This window comes from Coffea arabica, chromosome 1e (genome assembly GCF_036785885.1).
Source record: "Coffea arabica cultivar ET-39 chromosome 1e, Coffea Arabica ET-39 HiFi, whole genome shotgun sequence".
NCBI lineage: Eukaryota > Viridiplantae > Streptophyta > Magnoliopsida > Gentianales > Rubiaceae > Coffea > Coffea arabica.
Genome location: NC_092311.1, coordinates 2,486,530 through 2,511,002, shown reverse-complemented (window position 1 = coordinate 2,511,002; position 24,473 = coordinate 2,486,530). Strand labels below are relative to the sequence as shown.

General features: G+C 35.6%; 2 protein-coding genes across 46 annotated transcripts; one reads left to right on the top strand and one right to left on the bottom strand.

The window, feature by feature from the left end:
- Positions 1-1,762: 1,762 nt before the first annotated feature.
- On the top strand, positions 1,763-8,144 carry LOC140007820 (uncharacterized). Its single transcript, XM_072051213.1, has 2 exons — positions 1,763-2,360; positions 3,218-8,144. Exon 2 carries the CDS (start codon positions 3,621-3,623, stop codon positions 4,239-4,241), a length of 621 nt encoding a protein of 206 aa, XP_071907314.1. The 5' UTR covers positions 1,763-2,360; positions 3,218-3,620; the 3' UTR covers positions 4,242-8,144.
- A 5,755-nt stretch (positions 8,145-13,899) lies between these two features.
- LOC113699378 (uncharacterized) lies at positions 13,900-23,962 on the bottom strand. Of its 45 annotated transcripts, none has more exons than XR_011815269.1 (7): positions 23,820-23,961; positions 23,347-23,544; positions 22,485-22,869; positions 22,357-22,403; positions 19,502-22,224; positions 19,183-19,402; positions 15,959-17,583 (listed from the first exon to the last, which is right to left on the bottom strand). XR_011815269.1 is itself a non-coding variant. In XM_072051129.1 (4 exons), the coding sequence occupies exons 1-4, from the start codon at positions 23,406-23,408 to the stop codon at positions 19,616-19,618; spliced, it is 306 nt and encodes a 101-aa protein (XP_071907230.1). In that variant the 5' UTR covers positions 23,409-23,813; the 3' UTR covers positions 19,498-19,615. The 45 variants fall into 45 exon arrangements, 1 of the variants encoding a protein (XP_071907230.1); XR_011815278.1 differs by lacking the exon at positions 23,347-23,544 and having other exon boundaries at positions 19,502-21,110; positions 22,135-22,224; positions 22,698-22,855; positions 23,820-23,841; XR_011815254.1 differs by lacking the exon at positions 23,820-23,961 and having other exon boundaries at positions 15,959-16,362; positions 16,782-16,999; positions 17,239-17,583; positions 22,698-23,813.
- Between the last annotated feature and the right edge of the window lie 511 nt (positions 23,963-24,473).

The following is a 24,473-nucleotide window of genomic DNA, read 5'->3' as shown; positions in this document are numbered from 1 at the left end:
TTTCATGTTTCATACCCATAAAAAAGGTCGGTCTATTTTGAGTAAATTCTCTGTATGATATTAAGTTGAATTTCATCTATTGCTGAGTTTTTTTGGCTCAAATGTATGATTTTTACATGCTAATTGCCTTCAATGCTATGGAGGATTTTATTTATAGAAATGATTTAAAAAATATTTGTTTTTACTGTCTCTCTCTACTATAGAAATGGCTATTGGCTGTAACATAAAATCTTATCAATTTTCATCTCCTCACTTTTAAGATGGTTCCAATTTAATACTTTTTTCCCTTGGTTTGTAAAATGTTCATTTTTCTATAGCCTAAGGGTATTAAAGGCACTAAAATAATCTCTCTCCTCAGACATGAATTTTTTAATATTACTTTTGGTTAGAAGGGTGACAATGATACCAAAATGTCAATTTGAGTGGTGCTAAGTGAGATTTTGAAAATTCAGAAACGTCCCTCAAGGTTTCTGAAAATTCCACCTAGTACCCATAAGGTTTTTAATATTACGCAGCCTCCTTTGGCCTTACAAAATGACCATAATAGTCTTAACATTTTAATATTTTTTCATGCAATTAAACAATTCACTCCTAATCTTGTTCATATGAGTGCATCACAAAATTAGAGACTTAATGGAAAAATAAAATAAAATTCACCGATGGAATAATCGACCATGTCTTAAACAATAATAATATATTAAAAATTAATTTTGGCTTTGTTTGGAGAATCTAAAGATGAATAGAAGAATATGTAAATTGAGTTTAAAAATGATAGAGCTAGTATTGATACTCCAATAGTTGACGGATAGGATGTTATATTGATGCATTTATTAAAATTTTTTAAGTTTAACAATACAAATTTTTTGAATCTCGATTGAGGTTTTAGAATTTAAGGATTGATGGTGAATAATCGACCATGTCTTAAACAATAATAATATATTAAAAATTAATTTTTGGCTTTGTTTGGAGAATCTAAAGATGAATAGAAGAATATGTAAATTGGGTTTAAAAAGGATAGAGCTAGTATTGATACTCCAATAGTTGACGGATAGGATGTTATATTGATGCATTTATTAAAATTTTTTAAGTTTAACAATACAAATTTTTTGAATCTCGATTGAGGTTTTAGAATTTAAGGATTGATGGTGGTAATGATCATGGTGATAATAGTACTAATTTGAAATATGGTAATATGAAAAGAGTTAAAATAGTAGAGATGAGGGTTGAAAATGAATTTGAAATTTTGTGCATGGTCCATAGTTTTTGAATAATTTTATAAGAAAGTAAAGTGAACTTTGCAATTTCATGAGGGCATTTTGAGTTATTCATTAAATTTGACCATTAAATAGTTTTTGTTACAGAAATGGTAAACTTGGGGGAGGTATATGTAATTTTTCAAACCTCAAGAGAATTAGGTGAAATTATTAAAAACCTCAATGGTGGTTTCTGAAATTATCCCATATTTTTCTGTAATAAATTTGGGGCTTTGCTGCGCAGTCTCCATCATCTATAACGTATGCAAATATTCTATCATTACTTAAATTATAGTAGGTTGAATGTTGATTTGACTAGGATCAATGTAAATAAGTATTTGAGTTTTTTTTCTTGTTGATTTACAAGCAATATAATTAGCAACGTAAAATACAAATTACATGAAGTCAAACAATTATGATATATTTTTAATATATTTTCAATTTTGATAAAATTCACAAAAAATTATTTTTACTTTTACTTAATTGATAGGGCATAATTTGTTGTTAATTTTATGGTTAATTCCCCTCTTTATCTTTGCCAAATATTGTTTTAATTAGTAATATTTACTTATATTTGGTATTTGGACTTAATTCCAGGGATTGGAGCAAGAAACTACAAAAAAAAGTAGGGACTTGCTCCATAAGTGGAAAACTTCAAGAAGGCTCCATCGACCTGGCCCACAAAGAGAGGAAGAGACGGAGTGCATTTGCTTTCTGATTAGGAGATTAGACCTCTACTGGCAATAGGAAACAAGGAGCAATTCGGCAGGACCCCACCTTGTGGACTTTGTTTCTCTCAATTCGGCAGAGTTTCCTTCTTGGACTTTGACTCTTAATTCGGCAGGGCTCCAATTCTTTTGCTCCTTGACTTCTAATCCGTGGGGATCACTGGATAGCATGAGTCATTTCCCTTTGGCTTTAAAAAGACAAACGTGTAGAAGGTTTTCTAATCACTAGTTTTAGAGCTTTTAAGCATAGTTTAGTTTTATTCTTTCTTGGTTCCTTTGATGGCCAGGACCTCAGTTAAATTACTTGGAGATTTTCTCATGAGGCGTGGCTAAGTTTGTCTAGTCGAAGGTCAATTTGAGAACTCGGTTTCGAACATCTGTGAGATCTAATTATTTTATTTATTTCTTTTATTTATTGGTATTTGTGCGTTTCCTGATTTAATTGCTTATGCTTGTTATGTTATTTGAATGTCAAGGGCCCGATATTCGAATTAACTTAATAATCTAATGCCAAATTAATTGATTGAATCCGTAATTGTTCAATTGATTAATACCAGTGGCAACTAGTGTGATTGGTTTCATGTTAGGGAAACGTATGATCTAACTTAAACAAACCCTCGTAGCGCGTTTGTTGGTTAGGATTGGGTTTTTCTAATTATTAGTGCAATCGAGTAATTAAATTCTATGGTCGTACCTAGGGTTATTTCTTGGTTAGGGAAATAGTTAACGGTCGTACCTTAACTATCGAGAAATTAAGGAAAGACTGATTGTTCATTGTGTGTATGACAACTATAACCAATATATTAATGAGTAATTGAATTATTCTTGCATCGATGATCAGTTGCATGGACCGTGTCTGAAAAGTTGTACCTTTGGCTAGAGTCATATTGGTTATTGATTAATTTCTATTTATTTCTATTAGTTGTTTTATTAGTTAGTTAATTAGTTACTTTATATTCTCCAAAAACCCCCCGTATTTCGGACTCTAAAAGAAATAAATTATCCCTAATCCCTGTGGATTCAACCCTGCTTATCACTATCTACAGAAATTATATTTTGTTTAAGCAGGTATTTATTATTGCACAGGTTCGGCACCTGTCAATTTTTGGCGCCGTTGCCGGGGACTGGTGCCAGATTAATTTGTTTCTTTTTGAGTTCATCTTTTTTTTTCTATTTATTTTTCTCTTATTTTTTTATATAGTTTATGGCTTCTAACACTCTGTATTTTGGTGATAGACTGGATTTTGTTTCCAGGGAAGGCAATGAGGCTTGTTCTTTTGCTAAGTTTGCATATTCAGAGGCACTAAACTCTATTAGAGACAGAATGGCTGCTGCAACCTGTAAAATTTGTTATGCCAGGGATCATTCAACCGGTATGTGCCCCGAATATCAAGATAACCTGAGTGTCCCACTCAATAATTATGGAGATTTTTCACCCTGGTCTCAAACGTGGTATAACTCTAATCCAAACGGGTATGATCAAGAATAGTGGGATAACTCCAGTTATAATTATACAACATGACCAATGAATTTTCAGCAGTATGAGTCTCAAGAATCGTCATCTATGTCAGGTATGTCTCTTGAATAAATAGTTGAACCAATAGCTACTAATACATACCAATTCCAACAGGAGACACAAATGAGGAATGAGATGATGAAGGATGCAATGAGTTATCTGGCAGATCAACTATGTCTATTGACATCCAGAATAAATCGATGGGCTTCTCAAATGGAAGAATTGCCCTCGAAAACCATTGTTGATCTAGAAAAAAATGAGAGTGCAATTTGCTTGACTAGTGATGAGGAGATGCAAGAGTGTCAAAATGAGAAATCTACAGATGCAGTTGAAAAAGAAGCCGAAAAGGAAGAAATGGAACCCCAACCGCAACCCATTCAAGTGAAAGAATCCAGTGAAAAATCATCAAATGTGGTGACACCACCTCCATTCCCTAACCCGCATTTTCTTACCTCTTACTCTATGATTTCTGTTAATGAGATTGATTTTGTTATACCGGAAGTTCTTGAGTCTCATGGCAGGAATGAGTTAAGAGTAGTTATGGTCAAATATCTTGAACCGTTGAATGCTCTTGATGGAGGAGTGGATGAAGAATTGCGATCAATGCTTGATTATTTGGCGCCATCAACTAGTCCATGGAAAATCGTAGCTCGTGTGCTCAAAGATTACTCCATCTATGAGGGTTACCAGGATCATATTGAAGATGAAGCATTGAAACGAGCTACAAGATTTTATCCTCCGTGAACAAGCATAGCATGTCTAGCCAAAGACATTAAAGAAATGCGCTTTTTGGGAGGCAACCCAATTGTTGATTTTGTTATTTTTGTGTTCAATTTCTTAAATATGTCGTTTCTCACTTGGGTACTAATCACTCTTGATGTTTCCTCACTATGACCAGAATAGGTAATCTTAGCGTGCCTACGCGAGGAGGGCACGCGTTAAGCGTCTAAATTCAAGTCTCATGGTCAGTGGATGTTTTACAATCTTAGCGTGCCCACGCGGTGTTTGACGACCCAAAAATGAATTAAAAAATATATTTTTTTTTATTTTATTAAAAAAAAAGAAAATTTTTTTTAAAGTAATTTCCAATTCAGACGATTCGCGTTGGAGTAATTTTGAAAAAAAAAAAAACATTTCCCTTTTCTCTTTTCTTCTTTTTCCTTCTTTTCTTTCTTTCTTTTCTCTCTTTTCTTCTTCTTCTTTCTTTCTTTCCTTTCTTTCTTTCTTCCCCACTGCCCTGCTTCCCTTTTCTTTTATTTCTTCTTTCGGCCGCCCTCCATCCGCCTCACCACCTTGCACGCCGCCGCTCGGCCACCCTCGCAGCCGAGCAGCGCAGCTCGTTTCTCTCCGCTACTACCCGCCACGCGCCACCGTCTCCCTTACTCTCTCCAACCCCACCAATCTCCCTTTCTCATCCATTGCCGCACGCCGCTGACCAGCTTCTATCGCCGCTGCCTCCGAGCTCCAAGCTCCACCTCACGGACCACCTTCAGCAGCTCCAAAGTTCGCCGCCAGCTCCCAGCCGCACCTGCCTCGCAGCTCCCCCTCTGCTCTCTCTCCACTTCGCGTGCCTCCGCCATCGACCTCCACCAGCACCCGAGCTTGCGCTATACCAGAAGCGTTCGCCGCCGCCCCTGCTCTCACTCTCTCCGACGCCACCAGCAGCCGCGGAGCTGCCCGCCGTTCCCCTCACTCTCCCTTTCAAGCTCATGCTCTGCCGCGGCAGACCGTCACACCATTCCCACATGTCCAAATTGACAGGTGGAGGTATTGACTCGTCAACCTCGATTAGTATTCTGCTGGTCCTACTATGGCTGGAATTTGCGCTTTTGTTTCGTGGGTTTCTTGATAGCTAAAAGCAGGGGGTGATTTAGGCATTTTTTTTTTTGGGTTAATTTTGGTGGAACTGAGTTTATTTGCTGCTCCATTTGGGGATATTCTCTGGTATTGATTACATTGTTGTGCATTAATTGGGTTTCGCCTACTTGAAGCCTCTATTTTCATCTGTGGGGATTAAATTTGAGTTGGCTATGTGCTTTAGTTTTTCTCTGTGCGGGCACCAGAGGTACTGGTTGTGGTGTTGACTAAAATTTCTTAATCCTTGATGCTTGACTGCCTACTCAACTCTTGGGTTTTAGTGCTTAAATTGTTTCTCGAAATCTAAACGGTCGTTGCTAGAATTGCCTGTTGCTTCGCTTAATTGCTGATTTTGGCAGGTTGAATTGGGGAATTGACTGTCCAATTGGAGGCAGCTGTTACCATTTTGGGACCAATTGTGTCTATTTTGCTGTGATTTGTGTCTAATTGTGGGTAATTTGCTTGTTAAATTGGGAGGTGCCTATAACGCTGAAATTTGCTTATTGAAGTTAGTTGCCTCTGATTGTCTTGTTTAGGAGCATTTTATTCTTTTGGTTTCCTTTACTAAGCTATTTGGAGCACTTGTTGCATGATTGGACTGCCTTGATTCTGAATTTGACTACATTTGGACCACAGGGGCTCATTGATTGCATTTGTTATTAGTGTTGAGGTATTCGTATAACCTGTGGGTGATTGAATTGTGCCTATTGTTCATTGGGTTGGTTTTAAACAAAAAATTGTTATTACTTTGAAATTCCTGTTTCCATTATCTGTTGGCAATTGTAGTCCCTTGTGATTAGAGTGACATCTAGAGATCATGGTAAGGCCAAGATCCGCTTCTAGGTTTAGGACACCTAGACACTCGCAGCCTCCTCCTACCCCAGGGGCTGACGAATGGCACCGGCTCCAGATGCGAGTTGAGCGACTAGTGACTTGGATGACCCACATTGACGTCAACCTGCATCACATGCGCAGAATTTGGCAGCATTTATGCCCCATGCAGGCCTTGATCCTCAATTTCCACCTGAACCGCCCCTGTTTTGATGACTTCAGGGAAGTACCGTTGCCCCTCTCTTTTCTTCTGTTTTTACATTATCACATTGAGGGCAATGTGTGACTTAGGTGTGGGGGGGTCAGTTTTGGGTGCTAGTATTTTCAATTTTCGATTTTTAGGTGTTTTTCCTTTATTTTTAGTTTGATATTTATCCCCTTTTTCGTTTATTTTCTTTTCTTTTTTCTAGTGGTCAGTCTTCATATGAATACCAAGTTTTGATGCCGGATTGTTGTCCCTAATTCTGTTATTGCCAAGTTTTAGTGATAAAAAGGTATCAAGTTAATGTGGTTGAGTTCAAGAACATCTCTTTGGTGAATAGCAATAATTGCTTAACTTTTCCAATTTTTGGTTAACTTTTCTAGGCATAGGGAATGATTGTTGGCATTTTTCATGTGAATTGGTCCAGTTATTAATTTTAGTTCTCCATGTCTGAAAATTTGAGGCTAGCTGCTGTTATTCTTGTGTTACTTTTAGATATCGTGCTATATGGTTGTAAATAAGAGTTGACTGTACTCCGCTAGTAGTTACTACTGAGTAACCGGAGATCTTCACCTAAAGTGTTGATCTTCGTGTCAAAAGGTAGTAGTTGCTATGAGTGCGTGGTCCCGTAGCAATTAGAGCTGAGTAACCGGGCTCCTCCATCTGTGAAATGTTGGAGTTCGCGTCAAAAGGTTCTAAGGGTTATAGACTAAGTCTTTTGTTACTCAAAAAAAAAAATAAAAAAAACAAAAAAAAATACCAAAAAAAAAGTAAAGATTGTGTTAGTATGTGAATAAGTCAGCTTGCCGGTTTGTGATCTTAATGTCGAGATTTTGGTTAATAGCTGGACCATTTACTGATAAATGTGAGCAACCATTCCTTTTTCTTAGATTAGTTTGCTTTAAATTGGAGGAGTTGGTGGTTGAGAAGCTAACCGGAGTGGTTTTTCTTGGATCTTAACTGTGATGCTTGATATATGTTTTTCTGGGTATCTTGGCAATATGATAGTTAGAGCAATAGCCATAGTCAAATTTTGGTGTTCAATTGCTGTTCTTATGCTTGAGGACAAGCATGATTTAGGTGTGGGGGGAATTGATAGGGCATAATTTGTTGTTAATTTTATGGTTAATTTCCCTCTTTATCTTTGCCAAATATTGTTTTAATTAGTAATATTTACTTATATTTGGTATTTGGACTTAATTCCAGGGATTGGAGCAAGAAACTACAAAAAAAGTAGGGACTTGCTCCATAAGTGGAAGACTTCAAGAAGGCTCCATCGACCTGGCCCACAAAGAGAGGAAGAGACGGACTGCATTTGCTTTCTGATTAGGAGATTAGACCTCTACTGGCAATAGGAAACAAGGAGCAATTCAGCAGGACCCCACCTTGTGGACTTTGTTTCTCTCAATACGGCAGAGTTTCCTTCTTGGACTTTGACTCTTAATTCGGCAGGGCTCCAATTCTTTTGCTACTTGACTTCTAATCCGTGGGGATCACTAGATAGCATGAGTCATTTCCCTTTGGCTTTAAAAAGACAAACGTGTAGAAGGTTTTCTAATCACTAGTTTTAGAGCTTTTGAGCATAGTTTAGTTTTATTCTTTCTTGGTTCCTTTGATGGCCAGGACTTCAGTTAAATTACTTGGAGATTTTCTCATGAGGCGTGGCTAAGTTTTTCTAGTCGAAGGTCAATTTGAGGATTCGGTTTCGAATATCTGTGAGATCTAATTATTTTATTTATTTCTTTTATTTATTGGTATTTGTGCGTTTTCTGATTTAATTGCTTATGCTTGTTATGTTATTTGAATGTCAAGGGCCCGATATTCGAATTAACTTAATAATCTAATGCCAAATTAATTGATTGAATCCGTAATTGTTCAATTGATTAATACCAGTGGCAACTAGCGTGATTGGTTTCATGTTAGGGAAACGTATGATCTAACTTAAACAAACCCTCGTAGCGCGTTTGTTGGTTAGGATTGGGTTTTTCTAATTATTAGTGCAATCGAGTAATTAAATCTTATGGTCGTACCTAGGGTTATTTTTTGGTTAGGGAAATAGTTAACGGTCGTACCTTAACTATCGAGAAATTAAAGAAAGACTGGTTATTCATCGCGTGTATGACAACTATAACCAATCTATTAATGAGTAATTGAATTATTCTTGCATCGATGATCAGTTGCATGGACCTTGTCTGAAAAGTTGTACCTTTGGCTAGAGTCATATTGGTTATTGATTAATTTCTATTTATTTCTATTAGTTGTTTTATTAGTTAGTTAATTAGTTACTTTATATTCTCCAAAAATCCCCCATACTTCGGACTCTAAAAGAAATAAATTATCCCCAGTCCCTGTGGATTCGACCCTGCTTATCACTATCTACAGAAATTATATTTTGTTTAAGCAGGTATTTATTATTGCACAGGTTCGGCACCTGTCAATTACATAAAGTCAAACAATTATGATATATTTTTAATATATTTTCAATTTTAATAAAATTCACAAAAAAATATTTTTACTTTTACTTAATGTTATTTTTTTCCCATATATCCCCTTAGTTGTTGATTACATGTTCTTCCACTAAGTATATGCTCAAGTACTCAACTTCTTCAAATCAAAAGGCTTACCTTGTTTCTCTCTTTTTTTACATTTAATTATTCTGATAGATAGAATTTTGGGGTAAAATTGGATTTAATTTTAGTAACAGACTTACAGGATTACATTCCAAACTTTTTTTTATGACTCTTGACTCGATTAATAAGAATCTAATGGTCGTGTATTTTGTTGTTAAATTTTTTTCATTGATTATAAAACATATTTGAAGTATCCTTTTCTTGATGGGTGCTAACAGGTGCTCTTGAGAGCGCCCAGGGAATACAAATTTTTTGACAAGATTGTAACTAATTTGAGAAAGTATCTAAATGCAAGGAAATAGTAAGTGTGAGTTTGTAAATTAAAATATCCATTAGATTTATCCACAAAAAACAACTCAAGTAATTGTAGAATCTAAACCATTAGACATTTTGGCTCTAGGAAAGTTTTGCCAAATTGGTTAGCATGCAATGAATGTGGAGTGCCTAAAATTACAATTAGAGTGTGGGATTAGACCAAATTTTTGCGCATGCAGTGTTCTATACATTATCAAAAGCTTTGGGCTAGACGCATAATGCATGCTGATTATCAGTGACCACACCACCTATATTTTGTCCGTTAGTTGTGGATCTTGAATGTACATACATATTATTCTTTCCGTCCCATATATTTAGTCATATTTGGGGATACGTGTTTGTTATGCATAGTACACTCCACTAAAATATTTTTCCTTTTGTTTTACTTTTGCCCTTAATCATGTGTTGGTCAAAGTAAAAAAATAGAAAACAATTCCAACATATTTGTTTTTATGCATCATTAATGAAGGATATAAGGAAAATTTCAGAGTATAAAGTAGTTAGAAATATTAAACATGACAAATATTTTGGAACAGCCAAAAAAGAAAAGTATAACACTTTTAATGGGACGAAGAGAGTAAAGAAGACGACATGGCACGTTAACTCCATCAGTTTTTTGATTCTATCAGCAAATACAGAGATTTATATCTTGCAAGCTGATTGTTTTTTTTTTTAATGAGAGGTCTTGAATGGGATTTTCTACTTGTAATCCCTCGCTCTTACCCAAACCCAAACCTCCCCACATCTTGCAAGTTGCTTGTACTAGTAACCTACTTACATGTCGGCATATAAAATCAAAATTCAAAATAAGAATTTTTCATATTATTATTTAATAGTGTTTTAGTCAAGTTAGAGTTTTAGTAATTCTATTAGAGTCAAGTCATCGTAGTTTTATTGTTCAGAAATTAGTATTTTATTAGAAAATTTCCACTTATATGTGTGTAAATTGCCTCCCCCTCATTTTGGTTTTGTCAAATATATCTCCAATATATTTTTAGTTAATTTTTTTGTTCTACATCTGGTAACAGAGCCCTAAGTTCAAGAAATTAATCTTGGGATGCCTATGAATATTGAAAAATTGACCAGCTACGAGGATAGTCATGGCTGTTTTCGTGTTGTGAGACTTATGATCATAAGAGATTGCTGTGAAGAAATTAATTGATTGATTTAGCCCACAAGATTGATCATGAAGTATTCAATTGGTAAAGATTGGACCATAAGATTGGTTCGGAAGAATTGTCAGATTAATTGTGGGTGTAAAGACAGAGATCAAAGAAGAATCCTGTCAATTGAATTGTAATTATGAAAATTACAAAGTGGTGAATTGTCAATGAATTGACATCAAATTGTATGAAAAAAACAATCTATCCAGATGCGTGGATTATTGCAACGAAAAAAGTCTTTGAAAATGAAGAACCAATACAAACTCATGTTGAGTTTGACTTAAAGAAGGCAATGTTGGCATATTAAATCAAGACTCCAAATTAGAAATTTTCATATTATTATTTAGTAGCGTTTTAGTCAAGTTAGAGTTTTAGTAATTCTATTTGAGTCAATTATGATAGTTTTATTATTTAAGAATTAGTAACTTATTAGAAAATGCAAGGGAATAGTAAGTGTGAGTGTGTAAATTAAAATATCCATTAGATTTATCCACAAAATACAACTGAAGTAATTGTAGAATCTAAACCATTAGACGCTTTGGCTCTAGGAAAGTTTTGCCAAATTGGTTAGGACGTAATGAATGTGAAGTGCCTAAAATTACAATTAGAGTGGGTTAGACTAATTTTTTGCGGATGCAGTCTTCTATACATTATCAAAAGCTTTGGTCCGACCAACCAAAAAAAAAAAACCTTTCAAAGTATAATGCGGGTTGATTATCAGGGACCCCACCACTAAAATTTTCTCAGTTAGTTGTGAATCTTGAATATACACACATATTAAAGAAGACAACATGGCACGTTAATTCTATCATTTGATTCTTTGAGCAAATACAGAAATTTATATCTTGCAAATTGATTTTTTTAAGTGGCAATTTTTAATCAAAACTTTCTACTTATAATTCTTCTTTTCTTACCATCCAACCCAACCATCCCCGCATCTTGCAAGTTGATTGTATCAGTAATAATCCGCATTAGTAACCTCCTTAATGTATTTTGTCCACCCAGTTCTGAATCTCGAGGAAATATTATTAACACAACGTGGGAATTGCCACACTTTTGTTATAACCCTGTTCCTGGCGACTTCACATGATTTTCAACATTAGGTTGCCAATTGCTTTACTGCCCACAAGGACAAGGAACTGCCACCGCCTTAGCGCTGCAAATGAGACAAATTGAACCGAATTTTAGTTTGATTAAGCCGAATCTTGATAATTTTATCAAATTCGAACTCAAAATTGAGGTCGACAAACTTTCAATGTAAAACTCGAACTTGAATTTAACCTCAAATTCGAGACTAGTTGAACTCAAACTCGAGCTTATTCGAACGTTAAAAAATTAAAAAATTTATTTATTTATTTATAAATAAATAAAATAATTATTTTTCCTCAATAAATAATAAACATATTAGAGGCATATATATAATGTTACATATTATATATATATATATATATATATATATATATTTGAGCCAATTCGCGAGCTAACGAGTTGAAAAAGTCAGTTCAAGCTCAACTTAAACTCAATATTGACCGAGCAAACTCGTAAACGCTAATGAGTGACTTGATTTGTTTGCAGACTTCAAAGCCCTTTGATAAGTATACATTTTGTGTGTTTTAATTGTTTTTAATTATTTAATTTAGGTGTGTTTTATTTATTTTTATAGCTAATGAACTATGTTTCTAGTGAAGATTGATATTTTGTGATTTAAGTGTCAAAAATTGCATTTTTATAAAATAAAGTGGTGAAAACCTCATGTTTTTGTAGGGTTTAATAATTCAATCATCAAATGAAGTGAATTGATAAGATATTTGGATGATTTTTTATGATTTAAAGTGATTTAAAAAAGATATAAAGTGCAAAGATAAAATGCAATCAAGTGTAAAAGAAAGGGAGTTTCACAGTTTTAACACCTGTTGATATTTCGACTATGTCTTGAGTTACAAGTATCAGATTGAGGTAATTTTAAACCATTTTGGAGCTAACACATATCTCTACATTTCTTATGAAAACAACGAAATCCATTTCATGAGTTTTCCAAGTCAAAAAGTCGAAATACAGTCGGTTATTTTTGTTGTCAAAAGCTAAAATAGGGGATTGATCAGTCAAGGATATTTTGATTCTTTTTCAGTCTACAGATCTCCAACTTGAATGATTCTTGAGGCATTGAAAAACTAACTCAAAAGGTTACAACTTTCATGTTTTGTATAAGAGTTAGTTTAGCCTCTATTATTGAGAAAATATCAGTGAAAATTGGTACAAAAATAAAGCAAAGTTAAAGGCTGACTAGAAATGAGAAAACCTACAAAAGAGGCAAAATATGGGGTAAATATGCGATCTCAACCCATGCTTTCTGATGTCACGTTTTCCACAATTGCGGCTGCAACTTGTGCTCTCTTCACGCAAATTTTTTGACTAATTTTTCTTCAAAAAATCTGCCTGAATATGAGCAAGCAAGCACAGAGATTTCAAGAAACAACTTTTGCTGATTTCAAGGGACAACTTTGCCAACTAGAAACGGATCACTTTGAACTTGAATTCTCTATAAATAGAGGCCTATAGGGAGCTTGTTTGAAATAACTTTGGAGGGTTAGAAACACTACCAAAATGTAGTTTTAACTAATTTTTCTTAGTTCATTAGTATAGTATAGTTTGTGTAGTTTATTTATCTTATAATTATAACTAGATTTGGATGAAGAATTGAGGAACAAAGATGGAGGGTTGCATCTCATACGACAACGGTGACCTCTCTCCTATCACTTTTTTTTTTTTTTTTTTGTATTTGATTTCATGTTTACCTATAATACAAGTTTGATGTTTATTTTCATATTTTGCTAAAGTTTATGCTTAGAGTTATGGATGAACTTTCTATATCTTATTAGTGATATTTACTTGGTTATTTGAATAAGTTATTTATCACTTTTTGCTTATCTAAATATAATTAACCAGCTATTAATTGTTATAGTATTAAGATGTTAAGTTTGTAATGAGAATGAGATTTAACACTAATTCAAATATATGCTAAATTTAAGAAGTTTACTCACAAAAATAGAAGAACACTTATGTGGATTTAGTGATTTATTTCATTTATTTTATTAAAAAAATGAATTTGTAATTAATTTCATAATCACGAAGGTAGATATAACTTATTTATAAGTATAGTTGATTCATTACGAGAGTAGATTCACATACATTAGAAAATTACGTCATAATTATTCGATAATTTCACTTGTAAGAGTAGTGGAAAATTCTATAGCCTTGAGAGCTTTCTATTATTATTTGTATTACTTTTATTTCATGTTTATAATATAGATTTAATTTATGCTTGCAAAAAATAAAATATTTAAATTTTATTAAAATTTGATGCATATAAGAATCTTGTCAAAAAGTCCAATAAAAGAAGGGACTTGGAGAAACCACCAAACCGTATTGCAATAATTTTCTCAATTACATCTATTTCAAGTCCAGAGGACACTGAAGATTTTCGCGAGCTACACTTAAAAGTAGGAGGAATCACAAGACAGCATACATAAGAACATCAGCCATTACTTGGATAAGATAATAGCCTTCTTAGGCTATTCATATGTATTCAACATCCAAGAAAAGCTCTACTAGTATACTAAGTTCAACATCAGCCATTCACATGTATTCAACATCTAAGAAAAGCTCTACTACATCAGCCATTATAGTGTAGTAACCAACAAAAGAGCAGCTTTCCCTCCTCCTTATTTCCGGGCTTGGGACCGGCTCTGGCGATATCACAGAGGCGGAGTTACAAGCATCATACAAACAGCAGAAACAAATAAGCAACTTGCATTGGCAAAGACAATTAAGAAAAAAAAAATGAAGAAAGAGAAGATGTACTCTTGGAGGAAATTACACACTATCAAAAGTTGGTGCAGATGCTGCAAGGAGACTCCAGCACAAGAGAATGCAATCCGTTTCCAAGGGCCTAAAAAAAGAGCATACGCAGAGAAAATTCCATTCCCGCACATATTCATGAATAGACATGCAACAAACCTCACAGAGCAATCTCAACAAATAACATGATGAACCAACATAAAAACAAGATTTATCAATTTCCTGGGTAGCTTTCACTAGAACTGGGAGCAAGGATGTCTGCTAAAATGTATGTTCTGGAAAAAGAAATAACCCACAACTCTAATACACCTGAATGATCTGCTCTCTCATTTAAGATTATAGAAAAATCTTGTCTGCATGCACCTATAGCATATAATCAACGCCTACATAAATGTAATTACCTTATTTAATCTTCTTTATCTGTTTTCCTACCAATTTGTAACAATCTAACCTAATTGTAAAATTCATCAAGAAAATAAAGAAATAAATGTCTTCCACACACAATTCTACACTCAGATTCATGCCACAACAAAAAGCTGAGGATGCATAACTTAACTCACAAGTAAATGGATACGCTCAGGTGAAAGCTTGAATCAAACTTGGAAGAAACACGAGGCACCTTTAAGTTGCAGCAAAAACAATAGGATTGGAGCCCTACAAGTGTCAGACAAGGCCTCAAAAATATGAAAACATTTTCTATCTCATTTTTATCCCCTTGAAACTGGTGCCTCAGCTTCTTTTATATCAACAGTGGAGAACAGTAGGAAAAGAAGCCCCATTTTCTGACTGCAGGATCATAAGCAGGTTGGAGTAAAAAAAAGTTAAATCACCGGCATACAACAGCAGCACTTTAATCAACTTTGCTAAAGACTTAGCAAACTTCATCAGAAAATAGCCAAAACCTCCAATACATGCTCAATCTGCTATAAATACACCACAGAAATTAAGATAAAAAAGTCCCAGACCTCCAGAATAAGAAAAAATCCAACTCATAAACCATGAAAAAAAATTATTTCCAGATTAAGCTGATGAACAGAAATTAGTATTTGCATCCAATTATTTAGCAACTGCACCACATAATCAGGAATGGATATTATCCATGAAACTCAGCGACTAATGGTACAAACTTCAAAAGCAGATGAAACAGCCAGGGATTTTGTCAAGCACTAACAAACAATTGATTTAGATAGAATAGGATTCCTTCAAACCAATATGGATAGCCTCTAATCTGAAGGAGGCCACAGATGTCACTACAACCGCTCCAACCAATTGAAACTCGTAAAACAACTATGCAAAGGCATAACAGATAGCCTAAGACATACTAATACACAGTCCTTTCAATCACTTTAACCACACAACTGACTTCTTCAATTCCAACCTCCTTCCTAAAATGATGATGAACAGGAGCATTTCAATAGATAACCAGAAACAGTTCATTATTGTTCACAGAAACCCAATATGAAAAATAGGGAAAGGAAATTACTCCTCTGGTTCTCCTTCAAAATCATTTAGACCACAACACAGCCCTTGCAATTCTCATCACATTACAGAACATGGAATTTACAGCCACACCAAATGATTAAGAAAGATTATTCATTAAACCAGTGAAGAAAGAATGAATTTTATAGATAATCCAGAAACTGTCAATCTTCAAACAAAGTAATACATGAAGGGCAGCAAAGAACTCCTTTCAGTTACTTTAGCGACATGACTGAGCTCCTCGAATTCAAGATCCTTCCAAATTAAAGATGACATAGATCTTAGTCAACCTGACATGTCAACTATTTGGTCAAAGAAAACCTCAGGAGAAAAACAGGGAAGGAGAAAACTCCCATTTTCTCTTGCAAAATCATGAACAAGAGAACATAGACTTGCACTTCTCACCCACATTACGGAGAGGTAGATTTTACTGCCACACCAAACAACAGAATGAATTCGACAAATAATCAAGAAGCAATAAAAGGGCTTAGAGTCTCTTCAAGCACAACACCCATCTTGTACCACAGTTCCTACAATAGAAAGGAGACATCAACATCAACAATTTCCAGAAAACCGATAATTGATCAAGCACAGAGATCAACTGGTACGGGGTCCAAGTAAATAGTCTTAGGCTTACAAGAACGAAGCAAAGATCTCGATGAAGAATCGAACCCAAGATCCTAAAACAAATACAAAAAAGTCCTTACGGATAAACCAAAGGGTTTATAACTAACCAAAAACTGCCCACTGTTGCTCAAGAAAGCCTGTACACCAAGTATTTGAAGAGAAGAACTGCTCAAGAATAATGTTGACCACAATTCACGGCTACAGTACTGAACAATCAAATTGACTGCCACACCTTGGTACTTAAAAAAAAACACACACACACACACAAAATCAATCAAAAGCAACTAAAAGATCCTTAAAAGTGTTAAGACACAAGATCAACCTTGAATCCAAGCCCCTACAGCACAGCACAGATGAGAGATGGTCATTAAAAACATTCCCAAAACCACCAACTTCAGCAACAATTAGCTCAGGGTAGAAGAAGACTGCTCCAAAACAAGGTATACAGCTTTGATTGCAAGAAGGAAGCCCTTAGGTATCACTACAACAGCCTGGTATTGTCAATAATCCACAAGTATACAAAGTCAAATGGCACAGAACCTGTTGGTTTTCAAACAGTTATACACAGTGATCAGTGTGGAGACACAGAGAACTACATTCAAACACTCTTAAACTGTCACATCCCTTGGATAGCTCTCCTTCACATATTCTCTAAATGCTGATAGTTAAGCCACCAACTCTCATTTTATAGAAATAACATATAAATAGAGTTAACTGATCTCAAATCCTTGAATAACAAATTGTCATCTAAGAGAGAACCATAAAAAATGATTACATACCAAACATTGCGAAACTTGAAATTCCACAGCTGCCTAAAGAGACAACATTCAAGTAATAAAGATAAAGAACCAGAACCACTTCCAAACAATGCCCACTACACGGATGAGTTCTTCAACCTAAGCTCCTAACATGAAGAGGAGGACATACAACCTGAACAACCATTCAGAAGCCAACCCAACCATCACGATGCATATGACGAGAAGCTCTCCGAAATCATGTAAATGCTGGTAACAACAGGACAAAAACAAGCGAATTCACACCCTAATTGAGCAAGACAGCGTAATTGATGATGCCAGTTACCTCCTCAGAGCAAACAGAACTGAGTTTGGGATGAAGGTCAGCTCCTGGAACGAGACCATATAATCAGTACAACTTTGTTAAGTATTGTCAGAACACAAGAAAGAAAATACACAAGTTTTTTTTTTTTTTTAAAGAGTTAGAAAGGCCTTTGGATGCATTAGAAGATACAGGTCTCAATTCCGAGCTCATGACACAAAGGGGGGAACACAGAGACATTTACAGGTGTCAAAACCACTAAGTTGGCTCAAGCACAAAAGCAGAGATAATGTGAACTCCCTTCATTAACAATGCAAAAAGCCTTTGATCTTAGGCAGGAGACATAAAGTTGTCACCAAAGCTCCAAATCATCTAGACCCAGATTCCAGCAACCATAGTCAAGTTAACGAAGTTAAATAGTTCCTTTGAACACAAGTTGTTCAATCCTTCGTACTAACAAGGTAGACAGAGGGCAAATCAATCATCAAATCCAGAAGGTTCCAATCAGTCCTCAGGAAAAACAATTTAAAAATAATAAAAAGTAGGAAAGGGTAAATGTGTATGAAATCTCATGGACCAATATAGCAGGGTAATGACAATGACCAAAACTCCAAGATCCCCTACAATCAGACAACATGTAGAGCCAGTTAATAATGACTCACTGCAAGGCGGCAAATTTTTTAAGCAAAGATTACAACACGGAGGGTATGGGAAAGGAAAAAAAAAAAAACTCCAAATTTAGAGCACATTCACATCCAAGAAACATCTCCTCTCCTTGGAAGGCCAGAATTTCCCCATTCTAAAAACAAGGCCAATCTCTAAAGCAACAATAACAATACGGTAATATGATGCCAAAATTGCCTGATACACTGGAATACCAAACAAAGTCATATACGTTGGATAACATCTATAGTTTTTCAATCAATATCATTAAAAAAAAAAAAAACCTCCCAATCATTGTTCAGGAAAGCAGCACAAAACCAAAAGTAGAGGAAGAAAAACTCCCCCAAATTTTTGTAACTAAACCAAAAGCTGTCCCTGCACAGAATTCTGGCTAGAATGTTAAAAATTGAGCAGATTAACTAGCAGACCAGTAGTGCTACCTAGCAAAACACCCTTTATGAATCTTTATGAATCTTTTACTCATTATTTGAACAAATTTGAAATCTTAACTGTATTGCACGCTTAATGAATCCTTTATTATTTTCTTGAACAAATTTGATGCTGTCACTTTCTGCTTTATGTATTTTTATTTTCTGTGACATCTGTCCAGATGCCCCCAGAGACAATGCAGCTAGCAGTCACTCTACCCGTATATCTTCACAGGTTAAATATGGAAAAACCAGATGCATATGTATTGAAAACTGTGCTCAAGTAGCATCTGAATGACCATGGTTATGAATTAAGCATTACCGCATGAAACTCTCAAAAACCTTTACAAACCGTGAAGTGAACGAGGGGATGCAAGCATAAAGAACTACATGGTGTAGAGCAGGTTCAGACATCTGAAGATGAAACAGTTCACGCAAATATTGAGCAACATATAGCCCATATAGCTTCCAGAAAAGGAAGAAAAAAATTAAATGAAATGACCTTTGAATCAGTATCTCCAAATGTTAAGCAAGCAGAAAATTTGAATGTGGAAAAAGAGAACAGTAAAAATTAACCTGAGTAAGAGGAAACCTTCACTTCTTTAACTTTAGAAGCTCTTTTAAATACGCATATCCAGCCAAACAAGCAGGAGGAGAACCACAAATGTGTGCAAAGCAACATGACATGATAGACCACCAACAGAAGTGTAGATTATCAAATACTAACACAACCACCTCTTAGCAGTTCCACAAATATAATAGATGACCACCATTTTGTATAGCTGAACCCACAATTCTGAAGATATGTGGTGCAAAGAAAGAGAAACAGGGCATTAGACGGACCTCAAAAGTTTTGCTCGCAAGATTTGCAAAAAGCCAAAGCAGGTACCCATACCTCCAAACCCAAGGAAAACCCTCCAGAAGACCATTTGAAAATTTTGAAAACCACTGTGAAAGTTGCAGAACAAGAATTGTAGCAAGTACTTGAAAGAGTAGAATTGACAGTTCATCAATCAACCCGGCAATCTACAGGGTCCGACAGTCCAAAGCATTTATTATCAACACTAAGACTGCATATATCAAAGGTGTTAGCAAAGCAAGTAGCATCCAGTCACTGTATTCTCTGCAGCAACAAAAAAAGGACCAGCTGCTGTAAATACACCATAGAAACTAAAATAACTAGTCCTCAACCTCTGAAATCAACTCATAGACCAGGAAAAAACATATATTTATTACTTAAGCTGGTGAACTGCAATTAGTAATTGCATCAGAATGAATAATTATTTCATAACCACACCAAATAACCAGGAATGGGCGTTATTCGTGAAACTATGCCGACCAGTACGAGCTTCAAAAGCAGATAAAACAGCCAGAGATGTTACCAAAAAAGCAATCTTGAACCTGAGCTCCTAGAATACAAACAAGACACAGATGCTACCACATCCCAAAAATCGTCAATTGTCAACCACTGACACAATTAGTTTAGGCAGAATAGAATTCCTTTCAAACCAACGTGGATAGCCTTTAATCTAAAGGAGACCGAAGATGTCACTACAACAGCTCAGACCAATTTAAACTCCTAAAACAAATATGCGAAGGCGTTACAGATAACCCAAAACAAAGTAATACACACACACCTTTCAATCACTTTATAACTGCACACTGACTTTCTTCAATTCCTAAAATGATGATGATGAAGCCTCTCAAAATTTAACCAGAAACTGTCCATTATTGTTCAGAGAAACCTAACAGCAAAAGCAGGGAAAGCAAAAAACTCCGGCTCTCCCGCAAAATCATGTAAACCACAACACAGGACTTGCAATTCTCTCCGCATTACAGCACAGTAGAATTCACTGCCACCCCAAATAATTAAAAATAATTATTGCTCCAATGAAAGAATGAATCCAACAAAAAATCAAAAGCAGATAAAAGAGCCTGGGATGTCACTTGAATGCAAGCTGCTGGAGTAAAGGAAACATATTCGTCAATAACATCCCCAAAACCAATAACTGATCAACCACAAACAAACAATTAGTTTGACCTTCAATGATGTAAATATCCTTTGACAAAAGAAAGCCTAAGATCTAAATGACAACAGCATGGTTGAAACCCAAGATCCTAAGATGTAGATATATAGTTGTTACAGATAATCCCAGAACTGTCAATCTTCAAACAAAGTAATACACGAGGAAGCAGAGAACTCCTTTCAATTATTTTAATGACATCACTGAGCTCACCAAATCCAAGCTCCTTCCAAAATGAAGATGACATGTTATCCACTATTTCATCAAGAAAAGCTCAGAAGGAAAGTAGGGACAAAGAGACTCCCATTTTCTCTCACAACATCATGCAGATGGATAAATTGTAATGCTGCGCCAAACAGCAGAATGAATTCGCCAAATTATCAAGAAGCAGATAAAAGAGCCTAGGAAATCTTCAAGCACAACACCCATCTTGCACCCCAGTTCCAACAATAGAGAGGAGACATCAACATCAATAGAAAACTGAAAATTGATCATGCACAGAGGATCAATTAGTCAGAGGCAGAAAAGAGTTCCTCCAAAACAATGTAAATGGTGTTAGGCTCAGAAGAAGAAAGCAAAGATCTCGATGAAAACAGGGAGACACAAACCCAAGATCGTACACAACAAACACAGAAAGTCCTTACAGATGATTCCAAAAAAAAAATGTAATGCTCCAAAGAAGCAGAGAACGCCATTCAATCACTTTAACCCAGTGAGTTCTTTAATTCCAAGCTTCTTCCTAAAATGAAGATAGACAAACAGACTTGGAAGTAATAAGCATAAGGGTGTTGATAGCTCTTTTCAGACATTTTAGCCACACAAACTTCTTCATCAAATTAGAGGACAGAATGGGTTTATGACTAACCAAAAGCTGTCCACTGTTGGTTAAGAAAACCAGTCACACCAAGTATCAAAGAGAAGAACTGCTCAACTTTTTGGCTCAAGAATCATGTTGAAGATAATTCACAGCTACAGTACTAAACGATCAATCTTGAATCCAAGCCACTATAGTACAGATGAGAGATGGACATTAAAAATATTCCCAAAACCACCAAGTTCAAAAACAACTAGGTGCAATTAGCTCAAGGTAGAAGAGGACTCCTCCAAGACAAGGAAGATAAGCTTTGATTGGAAGAAGGAAGCCCCGAGATACCACAACAACAGCTCAAAATCACCAAAAATCCATGAGTATACAAAGTCAAATGACCCGCAAACTGTTGGCTTTCAAATATAGATTGTTATAAACAGTAATCAGCATAGAAATGTTGAAAAATACTTTCAAACACTTTAAACTGTCACATCCCTTGGATAGGACAGCTCTCCTTCACGTACTCTTTAAATGCTGATAGTTGTGCCCCCAACTCATTTTGTAGAGATAACATATCAATAAAGTTAACTGATGTCAAAATCTTCCAATAATAAATTGTCATGTATGAGAAAAACATAATGACAACAAACCCAGTATTGCAAAACTTGAAATTCCACATCCGCCTAAAGAGACGACCTTCAAGTATGCAGGTGGAGAAACAGAACTCCTTCCAAAAAACGCCTACTACACAGCTGAGGACATATAACCCGAACAACCATTTAGAAGCTGCCAAAAGAAGCCCTAACCATCACGCATATGACGAGAAAATCTCCAAAATCATGTAATGCACAATGATGAAAACAATCAAATTCACACTTCCTATTTGAACAACACAGCATAATTGATGATGCCAGTTACCTCTTAGAGCAACCACAACTAAAAAGGTTGGGATGAAGGGGAACCCCCTGGAACAAGACCAATAATCAGTACAACTTTAAACAAAGTGTCAGCAAAAAAAAAAGAAATACATGAGCAAAAAAAGTTACTTAAAAATATGAAGAGGAAATGCCTTTGGATGCATTAGAAGATACAGGTCTCAATTCCAAGATCCTAACATTAAGGGGGGGGACATGAGATATTTACAGGTGTCAAAACCACTAAGTTGGCTCAAGCAAAAAGGAAAAAATAGTGCGAACTCCCTTTGTTAACAATGCAAAAAGCCTTTGATTTCGGACAAGAGACGTAAGTTGTCATCAAACCTCCGAGTCATCTGTACCCAGATTCCAGCAACCAAAGTCATGTCAAGGAAGTTAAATAGTTCCTTTGAAACAGACAACTTGAGTTGTTCAATCCTTCAATCCTAACGAGGTAGATGCAGAGCAAATCAATCACCATATCCAGAAGGTCCCCATCAGTCCTAAGGAAAAACAGCTTTAAAAAAAAAAAAATTTTAAAAAAAGTAGGAAAAGAGCAAACTTTTATGAAATCTCGTAAACCAATATAGCAGGGTAACTACAATGACCAAAACTCCAAGCTCCCCTACGATCAAGACAACATGGAGAGCCAGATAATAATAACTCCCTAAAAGGTGGTAAATTTCCCGATTTTAGAGCACCAGTCAAAACATCTCCTCTCCTCGTAAGGCCAGAATTCCACCGTTCTAAAAGGAAGGCCAATCTCTAAGCAACAACAACAATACGGTAATGTGATGCCAAATTGTCAGATAAACTGGAATACCAAACAAAGTCATGTATGTTGGATAACTCCTATGGTTTTTCAATCATTATTATCCAAAAAAAAAACTCCCAATCGTTGTTCGGGAAAATAGCACAAAGCCACAAGTAGGGAAAGAAAAACTCCCCCAAAATTTTGTAAAACAGGAGAACAGGATAATAATCACGACCAAACCTTTGAATCCAAGCTCCCCTAAGATCAAGACAACACCTAGAGCTCGTCAGCAGTGACCGCATAAAATAAAGGCGGTGACTTTATCAAGCAAAGATAAGAACAACCCAAGACCAAGAGGGGATTAGAGAAGAACTCCCAAATTTCAGACCACATTCAAATCCATCCAACAGAGCGCTTCTCTCCTCCATTCTGCCAATTCTACAACAAGGTGAATTTCGAAACATTAACAAGAAGGAAAACCGACACCAAAATTGTCCGATAAATTGGAACGATGGACAAATTATCATCATATCAACAAACCAAACTATTGCAAAAAAACTCGAACTATCTGATGATCGCGAAAACGCCGAATACCAGAGCTACCACCTAAAGCAATCATGAATAAATCAGAGCCTACCGTCGATTGACAATTCCAATTTAACTAATTTCACAGCCCTAAACCGATGCAGAAAACCGAGTTAGACGATTCTTACCTAACAACCAAACCGCCGAGGGTTAACAAAAGCCCGTGGGATGGTTGGGGATATTTATAGGTGTTTGTTGAAGAATGGACGGTTAGGATTAAGCGGTTGTTGATGATCTGGACGGCTATGAGGAGGTCTTTTTCCAAGTTGAATTTGGGCTTTGATTCGATGTACGCGTAATTTCCTGTGACCAGGTCTGTTTTATTTTTTTATTTTTGGGTAGGAAAAGGCGGTTGTTAAATTTAGAAAATTGCCACCGAGCTGGACAAATTCTGCTTTTGTTTCTTTTTTAGAAGAAAAAAACCCCTCAAAAAAAAAAAAAGAATATATGGCATGGTCAAAGCTGGTATGCTTCACTTTTTTTTTTTTGGTTCTTTCCTGGATAGAACCTTCACGAAGACGTCCTCACGAATATAAGTGTTTTTTTCTCCCCTTTTCTCTCTAGAGGCTTCCTTAGTTTTTTCAAAATAGTTATGGGGATTCGCTTGACACTTGGACATTTTTGCAGCAATATAAGTAAGCTAACCTCTTGTTCTCAAGTGTCCCTTTTTCTTGTTTGTTCTCGATGTCAGGTTTGGCCCCTCAAAATTTTTGTATTTCATTTTGGAGAGAGATAGATTGACTGTTTCGAAAGGTTCCAAATTTGAATTCTCTCACATATAT